This window comes from Temnothorax americanus, unplaced genomic scaffold, assembly GCF_048541705.1.
Source record: "Temnothorax americanus isolate GAGA-0224 unplaced genomic scaffold, ASM4854170v1 Scaffold15, whole genome shotgun sequence".
NCBI classification, from domain to species: domain Eukaryota; kingdom Metazoa; phylum Arthropoda; class Insecta; order Hymenoptera; family Formicidae; genus Temnothorax; species Temnothorax americanus.
Window position 1 is genome coordinate 3,931,442 of NW_027509286.1, and position 18,559 is coordinate 3,950,000.

Genomic DNA, 18,559 nt, shown 5'->3' on the forward strand with positions numbered 1-18,559 from the left:
GCTACAACAAGGAGAACAGCGATGAGGGTGTAAAATTTACAGACATAATTAAATTTTAGCAACTGTACTTTATAGTATTTATACGATAACAGTTCAGAAACAAAGATTTGATTTCGGATTTCGAGTTGTATTTATCACTTGTAACATTTTGAAAGATGATTTTTATTTGTTTGTTATAATGGTATAAGGAAGAAGGAAGCATATAGTGACGTGACGGGGGGCAAATAGTGCCAATTTTAATTTCTCCTCTTTTTCGCGTTCGTACCATCACGACCATCAACATAAACAATGTTCTGCACCTAACCATCTTCTGAGAAGGCGGTGAAACAGCTAAGCTAAATATAGCTATCAAAGAAGCTTAAAATTTTGGCTCCGTTTTACGAGGCAAAACCTGGATTTGTTTCTGATTTTAAGCTATATTTTATTGATTTCTGAACAATTAAATTTAGCGTATTCAGCATCGTACGATGCATTTTTGCTTTATTTTGATCTAATTCTTATACTTGTATATATCGACTCGGTTCCTTTGAGTAACGTTTTTAAAAAAAAGTAGCTCCTGAGGCTAGCAGTAATCATTTTTGCAGGGCAAATAATGACAATTTCTCTCTCTTTCTTGTAGTTGTATTTCCTACTAAATATACGATGTTAAGTGAACGTGAAGTGAGATGCACAGTAACAGATGAGGTGCTTTGTTCATAATGTTTTAAATAGGTAATTAAATTTCTGTTTTAAAATTACTACATTATAAGTTAAATTATTATATTTTCCTATAAGTTACGGCTGTGTCTTGCAATTTTATTTTAGATTGTGATTATTATTATTGCAATAGTTAGAAATTATAAAAAAGAAACAAGCAAAAAACCCACATATCTATCTAAACTTCTAAAGAAAACTAATTATAATAAGCACTTTGTGCAACCATCTGTAGCTGACCACATATATTCTGTGAATATTTCAAATATAAAAGTAATCTTACCTAGCCGTCTTACCTAGATAACAAACAACTCGACAAAGAGCCAAAAAGCTTTCTTAATGTTCTTAATTTTTCTAATATTTATCTTGGATAATGTGAAATTAGTCACAAGGCAAGTTAAAAAATAATTGTGATTTTTAGTAAAAAAAAAAATAGTTTATTTTAAAAATTACGTTATGTGTAGGTACCATGTCAATTTACACAAGACATGAGCAACCAAAGATTTGTTTTACTTGTTGATCTCACCTTCTTTTTTTTTGTATTTTTTGGAATAAATACAATTATAAACGTGTATAATTCTTTTGTCCAAATATCCTTTTTCTGTTATTTAAAGTCTTTTATTAAAATTTAGAAAGAGTATAAATCAAAATTAAAGCAAAAAGAATCATCGAAACCTAAGTGCATCGCCAAATAATACATTTACTTGCCATTACTTGCCGACGGATTTTTTTCTCTCCACTGCAGCTAAAGCCTCTTGCACAATAGGCGATAGCGATAACAACAGCGATCGCTGTCGCTATTGCTATCGCTAGCGCCTATTGTGCAAGGAGCTTAATTTTAGGTTTTCAAGATCAGATTTTTTTTACTAAAAAGATGTTTTCCATCTTCAAATATATAGAAAATTTAAGTCTTGTAAGGCATATAAAGGGATAGCTTGGAGTAAAAAACTACGTATGTTGTAATTGTCATTATTTGTCCTTTAAGCTGTCATTATATTTATCCCAGGCTGTCACTATTTGCCTCAAATGCAAGCTTCAGTTTTTATAAAAATCTGTCGCTTATGTATACATGACTTATGGGACTTCCACTTAAGTTTTTCGTGTATTTGAAGGTGCAAAGTATCTTTTTAGTAAAACTTGAAAACATAAAATTAGCTTGCAATGGGCAGACAAAAAAATCTGTCACTCTTTGCCCCCTTCTCTTTTAGTTAAATTCTCGTGGGATCGACCTTTCATGTTTTATTTTTCCAAGCGTGGTATATCCATCGAGTCTCGCGACTCTGTGTATAGTCAGCCGCAGCTGGCAGTAGATATGTCGTGTGTCGGTCAGACAAAGCATAAGGAGGAGAAGATAGAAAAGAGCATGGACGGATAATTGTAAGCAATATTACAAATAGCAACTGTTTCATTAAAAACTGAAAACCAGATTAACAAAGTTTGTTTAAAAAATATCATTTAATTAAGATGTGAAACATAAAGTTGCACTTACGTATTATACATTTGTTGATAGTTAATACAAATTCTCATCACTTAACCTTTAAAGTTATTTCAAGCAATGTTTGTGCAATATCTCTCTGTTACGTTATATTTTATATATATAATTGTTGTTTTTTAGACACAGATTTTCCAGACACATCTAAAAATTCTATCTTAATCAGGATTACGCTTTCGTAAACTCGTTAATAATTCGCGCAATGCGCGTGTAATCTCCAGAAATTAATTTACAATTTGCAGTTTAACGCAATTTTACATGTTAAACACACCGAATCGTTGTTTCCCAAATTTTCCGAATGATGTACCCGGGTAGATATCGGTCGGACGATATATGCGAAGAGGGTAGGGGACCGGAATGGGTTGGAACGATCCAGCTAGTAGATAGAGACAGAGCGCGACGGACAGGAGGCAGTGGAAACGGACGGTATTGGGACGGCGTGCGCTTCACGCGTCAGGAGCAGAGCGCGTCTATGCACTCTCTACGAAGCGTTCAGAGAACGCGTGGGACGAGGGGAGAGAGACCGGGGGAGAGGGGGGTAAACGCGCGAGCCGTGAAGGATATCGGGACCGTTCCTTGCAGCTAGCACAGAATTTCCTCCGCTTCTCCTGCTTTCTCCTCTCAGAGAGGATCTTCCGCCGTCGCGGGAGTCGGTATAATCGCTATTTCCCGCTTAATTGCGTCTGGTCGCGCGATATAATGGGACGCACGAGCCCGGGGTCTGTCTGTTGCGTGATAAGGGACCGAAAGATGCGCACCCCTCCGACCGCGTCTGCGCAAACCTGGATTCGTTTGCTCCGCCGCCGGTGACGCTCAATCATTGTTGCATTTGAATATTGGATCGGATGCATGCGTCGCCGCCGAACCAGCCAGTCTGTTTGTTGTCGAAAACACACTCGCCGAACTGAAGAGGAGGTTGAAGCTGCGGGTGAAACCGCAGAACGAGAAATTAACGGGAGTCAAGTGTCGTGGCTGTTCGAGATTTACGACTTTTCGCGACTTGTTTACGCCTCACACTTCCTTAAATCGTCATAAGGTAAATGCACCTATTTGCGTCCGTGCACCTATTTGCGTCCGAATCTGATTAAAAAATAATAAAATCAATTAATATCCACACTTATTGATTCATGAAGAATATTTATTCCATTCTATAGACAATATTCTATAATTTCGTCTATTTTAAAATGTGTTTCATTGAAATTAAAAAAATATAACACGGTTTCGATGTTCATAGTGCGCGCCGTGAGTGATCATCTGTGTATACGCGTGCGCTGAGGACAAATTCTTAGTAGATCAGACGGTGAAAGTGACTGTCATTTTTGTCGTTGTTGCGGATCCTGAGAAATAATCACGAGGTAAATCCAAGTGTTTTAAGCAATCCAGCTCCACAAGCTACTCAAAACGTGTGATTTCATCACACGAAAGGTCAGTAAATTATTAATTTCACACAATAGTAGCAAAGCAGCGCAACAACATCCTAATGTTCATGCGTGCGTCTGGTTGCTTCGAATATTCAAAGTAATTGAATCGTCAGTATATTCATGCTAAAAATTGTCGTGAATGATGCGAAAAATATAACTTTTTCGATGTGCACTGTTTTTTTCTGCGGCACAACCTATAAAGTAATATAAGTTTTATCAGAATAATTCAAGTCCACCATAACCTCTGAAGAGCAGACGCAAATGGGGGTCCTACACATTCTGTTTCTATTTGCGACCGAAAACATCCAATACATATTCGTTTTATCCATGACCATGACGGACGCAAAATAGTGCAGTCAAATCGTCCTACTAGTTTGCGTCTTGACGCAAAGGGGGCAACGCAATGGACGCGAATACGTTCGAAAACTAATCAGGCGGACGCAACAACGTACAATGATACCTTCGCGTAATTTTAGAATTTTCCGGTGCAATATGTAGCAATTTGTCAAAACAAAAGCTTTTTTCCATAAAGAAATATATATTTTTCAATCAGTAATGATTTTTAATCAAATTGGATTAGATTATACTCGTTTATTGGTCTTTTATTCTGCTATAACCCTTACATGGACGCAAATAAGTGCATTTTACCTTACACTATATTTTCTACATTTTTAATTTTCAAAATTTGCCGTAATTTTTGTGCGCACTTTCTTCTAAAGTCTTCGAAGGATGTGCGAATCAAGGATTTTTTATGTCAAATCGATAAAATTTCATTCGAATTGAAGTGAATCAAATACTTTTGAATCGAATCGTTGAAATATAATTTTTAATAACAATATAATTATTATTAGATTGAATTTTAACACGTAGATAAATAATAAAAGAATATTTTAATGTGGATAAATAATATTAATTATACAAATATAAATTCTTTTTAAAGCAAAAACATATTTAAATATTTAATATAAAAGTAATAAATTAAATATGCTTTATTTAATATCGCAGTAAGTGAAACAATTAAGCAAAAATCATAGACAAATTTATAAAGTATTTTAATGTAATATCAGTAAAAAATAAAATAATTTAATGTAATAAAATAAAATGTAATATTAATGTAATAACATTATACAATTACATACATAGAAATTAAAATAAGATAAGGCTCAACTTCCGAATAGCTTCTACCTCCGAATTTGATGAAACTTGCAGGAGTTGTTGACTATTAGAGGACACGTTCAAACCATAAAGGATTTTGTACGGAAACAAATAGGAACGGAAAAATTGGCGTCGAAATTTGGTAAATGTCTACAATTAGGGCCCCAACGAGAAATCAATTGAAAAGAGGTAAATTCTATGTATTTTTGATCCTCGAATCCAAAACTGATAAAATTTGGGGGTCGCTTGTATTTTTTAAGATATCGTTAAGAAAATGAGAAAAAAACACTACATAAGTTAGATGACGCGCTTTACAAGTATTTAACTATTTAAAAAAAGCGCGTCACTAATCTACATAGGTTAGATGACGCGCTTTAAAAGTATTTAACTGTTTAAAGTTTTTTTGGGCACGCATGGGGGGTGCAAGGGGACAAAGCCCCCCCCGCTTATGTTTAAAGTAAAATACATTTCCCATCCGGGCACGCCGAAGGCGTATCCATGGGGGGGTGCGGGGGGGCAAAACCCCCCCGTTCCACCTATCAACCCAACTCACACCGCCAGGTGCACAGGGGGGTGCAGAGGGGCGGAGCCCCCCCTGCTTACACTCCTAGGTTTACTCACACAATGGGGGTGCAGGGGGGAGCGAAGCCCCCCCCGACCATACATGTACTTTGATATATTTCACGGTTCTCATTTTCTTAACAATATCTTAAAAAATACAAGCGACCCCCAAATTTTATCAACAGTTTTGGATTCAAGGAGCAAAAATACATAAAATAATTTAGAGGAGGGTAAGGGAATTAGGAACATTTATCTTCTAACGCTCAAAAATAATAGAGAAAAGTTATAAACTAAATCAACTTTTATTGCTACATAAACTTTTTACTTAGTAGTCACAAAAAATTCTTAAAAATTTACGTTTTAATAAAAATATAAACAAAAACAAAAAACATTGCCGTTCCTATTTACCCGATACCCTATGGGGTAATTGAGATCATCCCGCGGGAGAAATGGGAACGGTATGGGGTAATTAGGAATGACGGTTAAGGGGATCTTAAAGCCGTCTGTAATACCGGCTTTTTTTTCTTAGCACTAATCTTTTAATTGGTTTTATAGAAATGCAAAATTCTTGTCTAGAATTAAAGTACGCATCAAAATCTAGGTCATGGTGGTCGAATTTATATCGAAAACAAGAAAAAATTAATATATTTGTTAATTTTTGGTATACGTGACGACAATATTTGCTTTGTACAAAAATTCCACAATAAATATCCACAAAATTAGACCGGCATGACCTAGGGACAACATTTAAGAACAATATCGTGCAATTAGATCTAATTGTAAGATTGAAAGCCTAGAAAAAAAAGATTAGTTTAAATAAACTTTTATATGTGCAAAAACCACATTCAGGTTGATATTGCGTGTAGCGAGATGAGAGATGGCGCAGCAATCGAAACAAGGACAGATGCCTCTCGTTAGACAAGAACAGATATAGATATATGACATAGAAAACAGGATTAGAAATGTTGACATTACCGACGTCGAGGAAGTTCAGCCTTCACTTTAGGATCCCCTTAATCACGACATACATCACACACATAACTTCTACTAGTCTCACCGGAAGTACATTGTTCATGTGTCCAGAGTTGGCAAACGGCGCATTGGATCCAATCTTCTTTTGGTGGAGATTGATACTTTTTGTAGCACATTATGCAGTAAAACTCTTCTTCGTTTTCTTTTATTTGTAAAGTTTTCTTCAAATTTTTTACTCTTTTACCCTTGACTTGTGGCTTCTTTGGTATGATTTCTGGTGATCTTTTAGTGTTCTTTTCTGATTTTTTAGCGTTTCTCTCACTTCGTCTTTTCTGTTTTTCCTCTAATTGAATGTTTATTGGTGTGCTGAATAAAATCTGAGAGTGCTTCTTTTATTTTGTCGCTTAGAAGTCCTGTTTTAGGAATGACAGGCACATTGATGATTTCGGCAAGAGGCACAGGAGTGGATGGAGGAGGAGTATTAATGGTAACGCTTAAATCATTTTCATTTTCAGGAACAGAAGTGGCATCCTGTGTTGGTATTTGACTCTGCCTGACAGTGTTAATGGACTCATTTAAACAGTTTCATGAACATCACATTCTTGAGTCTGACTGGTGTGGGATTGATCAGACCGTATTCTCAAAACTGTCTTTAAATTTATCAGGATCAATAGGATAGTTTGCCAGGGTTGTTAACCGCATGTAGAGTTCACATTCCTTATTGTATGCCATCTTCAGTGAACTGAAAATTGTAAGATCCAGTGGCTGCATTTTGTGAGATACATGGGGTGGCAATCATGTCGCTGTTACAGCCTTTAATTAACAGTCCGTTCATTCTCTTTCTTTTGAAGATAAACGCATGGGAGGTACATATATGCCACTAGCGCTGACAGCACAAACTACTGTTGTTGTTACACCGCGTTCTCCGCTTGTCGCTTTTGCTATCTGTTTTACACTTTTTGGAGCCAAAATCTTGTAATTTTTTTGAACTGTGCTAATGCCGGTTTCATCAATATTAAAAATACGATGACCAGGTATATTGTATTTTTCAAGGATCGTTTTTAGTTGATCAAAAAACAAATTTACTTCGGTGGCATTAAAAGCTGTTATTCTATTAAGTGAAATAGCTTCTGGAATCCGTAAGCTGATGGAAGGATGTCGAGACATAAAGCCATAGTACCAGTCTTTGCCTGCCAGCTGGGTTTCTTTGTTAAAATTGTGTTGCAGTTTGTTAGCTTCAGCAAATCGAAAAGCAAGTCTACGTAATGAATTTGGTGTTATGCCATAAAAAGACGCAGCAATTAAGTATGTATTTTTCTAGTTGGGGGGGGGGGTCCTCTTGTTCTTTATTAAATACCGCGTGCCGACCTTTTTTTGGTGTCTTCAATTCGTTTTGTTTTAGTTGCTTAAATAGTGTTGTTTTTGGTACTGAGTATTCGGTAGCAGCTTTGCCCAATGTGAGCTTTTTATTTTTAACATCTTCGATTGCATGGTGAAGATTTTCAATTTGGTATTTTGGTTCAGTTTTCGTACGTAATTTCGAGGCATCTGAAACAATTTGTAAAGTTTAAACATTTTTACACAATCAACCAGCAGCACTATGGGTATAATTAAGAACGCAAGGGGTGGGAACGTTCCCAATTACCCACCTGACGCCGTTCCCAATTTCCCGAAGTAGTCAATATACATAAAAATAACCGGCATTCTCAACAGCACTTTTGGTTAACCTCAATTTACGTGGGATTTGAAAACAGATAGTGCGTGCATGATAGTAACAAAATATGGTGTCTTTGAACTCAAAAATATAATACTTATACATCTATTATAACAGCACGACAAAAATTATATCAAAAATACGAAAAAAATTGTTCGACTTACTGTGACAGCTAATTTCTCCGTGTTTCTGTACAAAATCCTTTATGGTATGAACATGTCCTCTAATAATCAACAACTCCTGCAAGTTTCATCAAATTTGGAGGTAGGGGCTATTCGGAAGTCTTACCTAAGATAATATAGTTTATTTCATTATCAATACTTATAGCTTATTATTTTTTTACGCTTATTCAAATTTTTACTTACAATTTGATAGGGTCACAGGGCATGTCAAAAATTAGAAATAAACTTTTTGACCGCTATTTAGCCGCTCACAAGAAAACGTTTGGAACTGTCCCTTACCGATTATGGTGGGCTTTGGATATATTTTAGAATAGCGAAGAATAAGAGACATGTATTCTTTTTAGCTCCGAAGCATGTTAGGAGTCAAAACAACCTTTTAAAAAAATTCCATATATTTGAGTGAATATATCTCTGAAATCGTGATATATAAAAAAAAAATGTTTTAAACAAAAAAGTTACGGTATTAAGTGATCTCTGTAATTATGTATTTAGATTTTTTAAATATTATTTTGCTTCCTCATAGAGAAAGCTTTGTTTTCATAAACCTCGTATATGGACCTTTGATCGCATATAAAGTTGGTCTAATCGATCAAATTTTAAAGAATTATATACGAATTAGGGATAGAAAAGAAAAGACCAAAGAAAAAATTGGTTTGTTAAATTTTCGATTTCAATGTGTTCAGAACGTTTTAAATCGTCGGAAAATGGCAATTTTAAAAAATGTCCGTATGTATGTGTATGTATGTGTGTGTGTATGTGCCAAATTTACTGAAATTTTTATAACTCAAGAACTGATTAACCAAATCTTAAAGAATTAGACGAGTATATGAAATAGGGGCAGAAAAAACTGAAGAATATAATAGAATTAGAAAAATTGCTAATAATAAAAGGATTACCGATTTTTATGTAAAAAAATCTATACATGATTACTCTAATTGATTACTAGGGATGCAAGGGCCATTTTTGACTATGCTGGTGTAAACGGTCTAAAGCTCAATCCGAACAAATCTAAGATCATTATATTTGGTAGTCGAGCTCACATTGGAACCATCGATCTAAACCTCTTACAGCCTGTGGTGGTAGACAACACGCCGATACCTTTTGTGAGTGAAGTCAGAAACCTTGGTGTCATCCTTACGTCAGATCTTTCCTGGAAGAAGCATGTCATCCACGTCTCTCAAAAGGTCCATCACGCACTGTATAGTCTTAAATTCAACAAAAATTCTCTCTCGATTGCGCTTAAGATAAAACTAGTTGTTACCCTAATATTGCCTCACATTGATTATTGCTGTCTAGTTTATCATAGCATGACCGACGAGTTAAATATTAAATTACAGAGACTAGTAAATTGCAGTATTTGATTCATATATAATCTCGGGCGTGATGAGCACATAACAACGTACAGGCGTAAATTGGGATGGTTTCGTGTCGAAAACAGGAGACTCTTATACTTCATGGGCTGCCAGATGTATCGGATCCTCCATATGCGATCACCTTCTTACCTTCGTGAGCTTTTCACCGTACCAGACCCACTGCTCGGGCACTGCTGAGGAGACCCGAGCGTCTGGCCGCCTCTACTCAGGCCTTCCACATTCCTACCCATAAAACAGTAACATACAAGAACTCATTTCATATCTCCGCAATTTATTTCTGGCACTCGCTCCCTGACAGCATAACATCTGCATCGTCGTTAGTATTATTTAAGAGTCTTCCTCGATCATTTCTGCTGACATCTGAATCTGACTGAACGTATCTACTTGCTGTTCTCTTCTTATCTTTATATCGAGGTCAGTCTAGATGTTAAGTAGTCGGTTGGTGGACTGACTCTAAGTATGTTAGCTGTAAGTAGTTTACTGTTATAGTGCATTAATTATATAAGTGCGTTAGTCTTAAGTTGTTTATTTGTACAGTTCTACACATTTTAGTTGCTTTATATCGTATTGGGAAATGTTATCTCGATCGATTTATTAATTTCATGTAATATGTTATACCGTGTTGAGCAAATCTTGTTACTTTGGCTTCCTACGTTATAAGCTTGTGGCGGTCTAATTCAATATTGAGTGAGAGCACTTGTATCTCATCTTGTTATATCTTTATTGTTGTATCTGCAATAATTCTGTAAAAAATATATTACTTTTTGCCCTTTAGCCTTTGCTTGGGCATAATAAATTTCATCTATCTATCTATCTATCTAATTTACGCAAATTTTGAGATATCAAGCTTAATTTTTTTTTATGGATAGCGTATCATTAAAGGTAGATTGGTGTTGAATTTGGCAAGGATCGGTGAAGGGGTTACCAATTTTTGTTTAAAAATTGTATAAGTTATGCATGTAATCTTACATAAAGTATCATTAAAGGAAGGTTGTTTTGAATTTAGCAAGGATCGGTGAAAGGGTTACCGATTTCTGCTTAAAAAATGTGTAAGTTATTTGATGAATAGAATATCATTTTTAAGGAAGATATTGAATTTGGCGAGAAGCGGTGAAAGAGTTACCGATTTCTGCTTAAAAAGTTACATGTATAAGTTATACATGTAATTTTATATAGAGTATCAAAAGGTTGATATTGAATTTGACAATAATCGGTAAAAGAGTTTGTTTTTTTATAAAATTTTGAATTTTTTGAGAAATATTCGTGGTTGCTCTAACTTCCGCCAATTTTGAGATATCGGGCTATTTATAATTCTATTATATTCTTCAGTCTTTTCTACCCCTATTTCGTATATAATTCTTTAAGATTTGATTGATTAGACCCAGCTTTTATACGCGATTAAAGGTCCATATGCGAAGTCCATTGTATATGGACCATGTAGCTTGAATTCCCAAAGTCAACATCGATTTGCGTCGATTGTAAAACCCCACTTGTGCTATTAAGCTAACCCTTTTATCTCTCTCTCTCTCAATTCATAAAAAGATTAAATTTAAAATAAAAAAAGTGTACAAATTAGAAACTTGCACATTGGTTCCTCATCATTATAGATCGCTACCATTGCTCCTATTTTATTTTGCTCATAAAGCTTCCTTTATGAGAAAGTTAAACTAATAAATACTAATAATTATGCATCAAATAAAATACAAGTTTTCTCATAAAAAAAGCTTTGTGAGCGAAATAAAATAGGAGCAATGGTAGCGATCTGTAATAAGGAGGAAGCAACGTGCAATTAAGTTTTTTAATATATCCCCAATCTTAAATGTAATTTTTTTTAAATTCTTTGAAATTTTTATAAGGACCAAATTATAGAGAATTTTATGCCGATTCCAACCATATATAATAAAAGTAATTTCTAAAATCGCATTTCTTAAATATATAAAGTTTAGAAAAATGCCGCGTTATGTGCGCCGCACCATAATAAGAGTACGCGCCGCCGCGCTGCATATCTATCTCACGTTTGTGCCTGGTATTCTCATTAAGGCTCCTGGTCCCTGAGCCGAGAACTCTGCGTTGACGCCGCGGTGGCGACGCCACTCTCTCCTCTCACTCTCTCCAATGGAGAAATCTGTCTTGTGACATGTTGACAACCTATTTTGTTGTGCGTGCTATTTCTTTATTATTTGCTCTGTGCTTGTGCTCTAACGTTTAACGTATTCGTGAAAGTCGTAAATTGGCCGAAAAGTAAGATTTGCATGCGGAAGGAACGTTTTCACCTCCTTTCGATAGTCGTTAAACGGGTGTTTTTTCCGTATGTTTAGGCTTTGTTTTATGGCTGTTTGTTTATTGTCGAGAGAAAAGGGTAGTTTTCGGCCAATTTTGGAAGTGTTCTGAAACGATCTATAGTGATGTTTTATTGAAATGTCTTTTTATTTGAAAATGGCATGCACAACAAAATTGGGTGTTTTCCTCGCCTCGATAGTAAGAATCCAATATGGCCGCGGTAACTACCCAGGAGCCTTAAGGCTCCTGGTCCCTGAGCCGAGAACTCTGCGTTGACGGTGGCGACGCCACTCTCTCCTCTCACTCTCTCCAATGGAGAATTCTGTCTTGTGACATGTTGACAACCTATTTTGTTGTACGTGCTATTTCTTTATTATTTGCTCTGTGCTTGTGCTCTAACGTTTAACGTATTCGTGAAACTCGTAAAATTGGCCGAAAAGTAAGATTTGCATGCGGAAGAAACGTTTTCACCTTCTTTCGATAGTCGTTAAACGGCTGTTTTTCCCGTATGTTTAGGCTTCGTTTTATGGCTGTTTGTTTATTGTCGAGGGAAAAGGGTAGTTTTCGGCCAATTTTGGAAGTGTTCTGAAACGATCTATAGTGATGTTTTATTGAAATGTCTTTTTATTTGAAAATGGCATGCACAACAAAATTGGGTGTTTTCCTCGCCTCGATAGTAAGAATCCAATATGGCCGCGGTGACTACCCAGGAGCCTTAACGTATTCTGCGATTAAAATATAGATTACATAGATATACATATAATGTATATTGTATTTATGAAATAATATTTGACATATAATGGAACAATACGTCATTAGTGATTACAATCTTTTAATTTATTGGTTTTAAATACATAACGAGGTCCGACAATAACGTTCGCGAACTTATCGCGGTAAAAGTGCTACATTAAAGGGTGGACTAGGCGCTGGCATCGGTGTATAGCTTCTCAAGGGGAGTACTTTGAAGGTGATCACAATGATATTCAGCAATGAGATATGTAGCACTTTTACCGCGGTGAGTTCGCGAACTTTATTGTCGGACCTCGTATACAGAATGAAGAAAAAAATACCTTTAGAAGAAATTCTTTTTCTTTTCGACGGAAATTGAAAAATAAATAGATTTCAGTGTACAAACGTTTTCAAGATACTAATAAAATAAGAAAATAAGTTATTAACACGTACTTTTATATTACTTAAGTATCGGAAATAAAAAACAAAAAAGAATACATGATATTTATGATACATATTAATCGCAAAGATGATTGTGAAAAAAATGTGTAATGCAAGTATTTTCTTGCACCATGAATAAGTTATGGCTATTTTACCACAAATCACGTTTGTTTCGAATGACTTCGGAAGCAGTTCTACAGGAATTTTAAATGTTCTTGGTCTATTAGCTACATAGCCTCAACATTCTCTATAATTTTGGTTGTTATAAAAATTTCGGAATTTTTAAAACTAACTTTCATGAGTGGAGTATATTAAAAAATACGACATTAAAAAATCTAAATACACGATTACAGAATCACTTAATACCGTAATCTTTTTGTCTAAAACATTTCTTTATATATCTCACGGTTTTAGTGAGATTTACGTATAATCAAATATATGGAATTTCTTCGAAGAATTGTTTCGACCTCTAAACATGCTTCAAAGCTAAAAAAAATACGTGTCTGTTATTTTTCGCTGTTCTCAAACATATCCAAAGCTCATCAAAATCGGTGAGGGACAGTTCCAACGTTTCCTTGTCAGTGAGTGGTTATAATACTGAATGTATTCATTGAATGTACCTACTAACATGATCGTATTTTTGCTTATTAACGGGAAATATAATTTTATAAAATTGACAATGTATATGATTCGTATCCAATCCATCTAAATTCAAAATTTTCGAATAGTTCGGATTTGAATTATAAAAATTCGTATATTTGAATAGTTTACACATCTCTAGTATTCGTCTTTTTTTGCATTTTCTAATTCTTGGGACTTTTTATCCCTTTCTCCTTTTCCTCTATCTTTTATAACATTTAAATTCAAGCACGTTTTGCACCATTTCGCCGTCGCTTTAAACAAGTACCGTTCCATGCTTACATTCTTCCTCTGCTTTCGTCGCGCTACTCTCCTAATGCTTCTCTTCGGGATCCACCATACGTGTCGCCTATTCGGTTGGCACATGGGTTTTTATAGAACAATAAACGTGTACTGCACGCATCAGACGCGCAGGACTCTTCGCCGTCGTCGTTGCGGTCGGTCGTCCTTCGAATCGTCCAGTTCCCCTGTAACGTCATTTCATGGAAAGTGACCACTTTGCCGCAGACATGCTCACAGTTACACCCAACGAAGTTACAAAGCTTCAAGTTTGCTTCGAAATTCCGTCCTTCGAAACTAGAATCGTTAGCGCTCCGAGCGTCTTCGGTTGAGTTTCCTGCTTGCATTTTTCTCGTCTGCTATATTTTATCTTTGGCCATACATCAGAGTTATTAACATTTTGTTGTTCTTCTACGCAAAAAATAATTAAAAATAATTACTTTTCGCGAATTGCAAAGGAGCAAAAATGAACTCTGGATATACATATAATGTAAATGGAAGGAAATGCCTCTCGACATATCTATGATTGTTATGAAAAAAATGTATTTTCGTACAAATTTAAAGCAGGGGAAAACAAGGAAATAGGAAATTGCAGAGAAGATTTTTATACGCAAAAAAAAATGAAAAGGATGAAATGAGATTACGGAAACGTTGTACTAGAGAGAAAGAACTTTCTTCGTATAATGTTGAAGTACGTGCTCTGCGGCGGAAGGGTTGAAATAGTCGCTTCGTATCCATAAATCACCGGCGCGGCAGCAATCTCGCGCGGCAGCATCGAACGAGCCTCGTTGAAAGAACGTGACATGACGGTCCTAATGAAAGCAGCAATTAAGTAGGCGAGAGCGATCGATCAAGTTCCATGAGCCCATCCCCCTCCGACGCACAGCCGAGCAAATTATACGACGATGGCAATTAATAAAGCCCCCGTAATGACGTTCGCGGTTGTATCGCGGTCTCCTCGTCCACCTCCTTCCCTCCGCTCCACCCACACCCCTGTGCAATCTCATCGTCGTTAATCACTTTAACGAGTGCTTTTGTTAACGCCGTCGCGCGATAAGAAACCGTTAAAAAGGATCGTCCCGTGAATATCGGTAATATAAATTGGTCACAAACGCCACGGCCATATTGTCTTATCGTATAATACGAGACGAGTTTGAGACAACGCTGATCAACGCATCTCGCAGAAGTTACAACAATGACTGATTCTAATTGTCCTCGTGAATCCTGTCATCCTGAAATCATGTCATTGGAAATTAAATAAATTATAAATATATAGTTACGTTTAGATTTGTAACTCGTGAATTAATTGATCGATCAATGGCGCTTCTCACCGCGTTAGTCCTCGTGTATTGACGAGGTGATTCGCTTCTCGTATTTTACTTCTAAAAAAGAAAGGGGAAGATGATGAATGATTTGTTACGATCTTAATAACTTGTAAGAAGTTATGCAATAACAATATATTCGCGTAAGACTTGTAACAAGTTATATAACAGCTGTTCTGCGATGATTTATCTCCACAAAACTTGTAACGCAGCAAATTCTTTATCACAACTTGTACAATAATATACGGTCATAGTGTCTGAACAGTTTGCATTCTTTATTTGCGTGAAAAAAGAAAGAAAATAATGAGTAAGACTCGTTATATTATACTTAATTATAATAACTTGTAACATCTTACATAACACCAATACACTCGCGCAAAAAAGTCATAATAGCTTTTAATGGAACACGGACTGTTTCAAAATTAATCGTAAGTGAAGAGATATATAGCATTATTTTTGGCGAGAAATCCGGTAATTAATGCAATTAATTTTTCCTTTGCAAATATATGTGTCAGGAGAGATTATCGATTTTTACAGATCAAGAGACACGGTAGTGTCTCGCGCCAAGTACACGCGGAGCGAGACCGACCGTGACTCTTTTACGCGACGCGACGAGTTGCGAGTACCCGAGATGTCGAGATCTCGATAACGAGTGAACGGATCAAGTTCTAATGTTCGAATTACATCAGCCTGCACAAGATAAAAATTCTATTTGTTTACCTACAAATGTTGTACAATTTAAAAAAAGGGACTTTTCGATGCTCATCACGCGCAGTTAAGTTTGCGATTAACTCTTCCGTTTGTTGCCCCCTGAATACAAGTCCCGATTTCGAGTTCTAATAAAAATCGGAAGTGTTTTTGCACTCTCTGTAAACGCAAGTGCAGATATTCGGCGCGGGAAAGCGCGATTTCATTACGCGAGATTGCATCGTGTTTCGTGAGCTCGTCGAGAGAACCGAGCGAAGATGCGAGCGGACTCGTATCAGCGCATTTGAAATGGAAATGCATCCGAAGATTCCCGCAACACCACCCCCGTCGCTTTATATCTATGCAATGCAGTCGGCACTCGCAAGCCGTACTTGGCAACCCCCGGTTGCGACCGACACGACACCCCCTTTGTTCCGTAATTCGGCGGCGCGAACGCCATATCGTGCGCTCTTTTATATACAAGCGCATAACAACTTACGAACATGTAAATGCCATTTTTAGGAAACACAAATTTTGAAAACTTGGTGCTTCCGAGCTTTAAGAACTTATGGAACCCTAAAGATTTGACATTCCCGGGGGACTAGAGATCACGGGAACCTTAGAAACATGGAGTTGCGAATATTCTTGAAGGTCCTTACTTCTTTTTCAGAATCAATTTTTAGATCTTAAAAGTAAGAATTTAAAAATGCAGAAACGTGAAAAATTTTCAATACATTATTAAGAAACTTTACTTTTAGAATTATTATAACTTTGTTTTCGAACCCTTACAATTAGAACTTTAAAATTTAAATACATTGAATATAGGGGAAATAATATGAATAATTTTATATAGGGGAGACTGGGGCACCATGAGCTACAAAAATTCAAACTCTGAAAAGTACTATTTTAAATATAAGATTTTTTGTCTGATTTTTTTTATAATTAAAGCACTACGTATATTTTAAAATTTATATAGTTTATTTGGCAAATATTGATTAGTTTTTGAGAAAAAAATTAAAACATTTTTTGAGAAATGACTCAAGGTGCCCCCTACCCGGGGCACCATGGGTCTGTCACTGGGGCATTATAAATCACACACAAAAACTAGGTTTATTTATTCAAGAAATAACGAAAAGTTACAAAAGTTGAAAAGAAATTTTATTTTATACGTTTTCTTATGACATTGTTGAGGTTTGGGCAGGACAAACAAATTCAGCAAACACAGAATACACCTTCCGAATTTGATGCCATCTTGGCGACAATTTGCTATCAAAGGTGTATTCTGTGTTTGCTGGGAGATATCAGAACCTTAACTTCTGACATGTTTTCTTCAATCAAAAATAACATACATCATCAACCTATCATCAACCTATCTATTATCAACCTTGGTGGCGTGTGTGACCCATGGTGCCGCACCATTGGGTGTCCCGCATGGTGCCCCGAATGCACTTAATATAGAAAACGGTGAAACGTAATTAACAAAATAAATTATATATGATTATCTGTAGTGTAGTAAAATAACAAAAAATGCTAGAAAATTACACCTAATTTTTGGTACATGTATATTTTACTACAAAAAAAAACAATAGTAAAACATTTCTAAACGGTTGAAAAGTTATTTACGCATCACGAAAATCATTTATGTCACTTGCGTTTCGAGACTACGGACTTTGATGACTGCCACCTAGATACGAAGTATGGGCAACGAAATAACTGTCACATGATACTAGTTGAATCAACCTAAACATTCTGGATTACTCTAAACTCTATACAGTCAATGACTCATGGTACCCCGTGGCTCATGGTGCCCCGGTCTCTCCTATATTTTTAGGAAATCTAAAAGAAGTATTTTTTTTAATTTAAAATGTTAAAAAGCCTCAATCAATCGTAAAAAGTTTCAGGACTTAAAAATTTTTGAATATAAAGTTTTACATACTCGTGGAAATGTTTATATTTTATTCTTAGAATTATTAAATGTTAAAAGTTATAATTTAGCAATTTTTTTTTAATTTTAAATCGAAATTTTGCAAATAAACTCAAAAATATTATATTATTATAAAAATACGAATTTCTTTGTATCACACCACACATATACATAACGTACTCTTTAAAAGTCGAAGAGTGAAATATCACTCAAAACAAATGAAACGCAAGTGTAACGAAAAGTGAAAATTGAATTTGTGCACTTCGGAGTGATTCGCCACTTTAAGACAGAGTAAAATTGCGCTCTATAAGTTGGAGTGAAATCACATTCCATTTGAGTGAAAGGGCACTCTTTTCAAGTGCAGTAAATCAGTGTCCATATAGGAGTGAATTACGTCACTCTACAATTTTGAGTGGAAAATTTCGCTCTGTTAGAGTCATTTATCAGTCGATCTTTAGTGAATCGTGGTTTACTATAGCTTTGGAGTAAGATCGTATCACTCCGATAGAATAGTCGCTCTGAAAATTTAAGTGAAAAATTCACTCCTACTTAATGAGTGCCCGCATTTACTCAAATTAGAGTGACAAACCTCTCTTTTGGAGTGACTATCGCAATTACTCCAATATATTAGTAGCGAAACTACTCCATGAGATATAGAGAGAAGGAGAACGAACACACACACACACACACACACA

At 35.7% G+C, this 18,559-nt stretch overlaps 2 protein-coding genes across 4 annotated transcripts in view; one reads left to right on the plus strand and one right to left on the minus strand.

The window, feature by feature from the left end:
- The window catches only part of Irsp53 (Insulin receptor substrate 53 kDa), a 187,826-nt gene that overhangs the window by 83,215 nt on the left and 86,052 nt on the right, over positions 1-18,559 (plus strand). Inside the window, exon 1 of one of the 3 annotated variants that reach the window (XM_077401915.1) lies at positions 4,334-4,340. The exons of the other annotated variants lie outside the window; for them this stretch is intronic. The gene's annotated coding sequence lies outside the window, so the exon portion shown is untranslated. Of the gene's footprint in view, positions 1-4,333; positions 4,341-18,559 lie in introns of those variants that run through there. 3 annotated transcript variants of the gene reach the window in all.
- Positions 13,434-18,559, minus strand: part of LOC143895100 (uncharacterized) — a 62,766-nt gene continuing 57,640 nt past the window's right edge. The window contains exon 5 of the mRNA XM_077401935.1: positions 13,434-14,342. Coding sequence (XP_077258061.1) covers positions 14,197-14,342 — 146 coding nt within the window. The 3' untranslated portion in view covers positions 13,434-14,196. The remainder of the gene's footprint in view (positions 14,343-18,559) is intronic.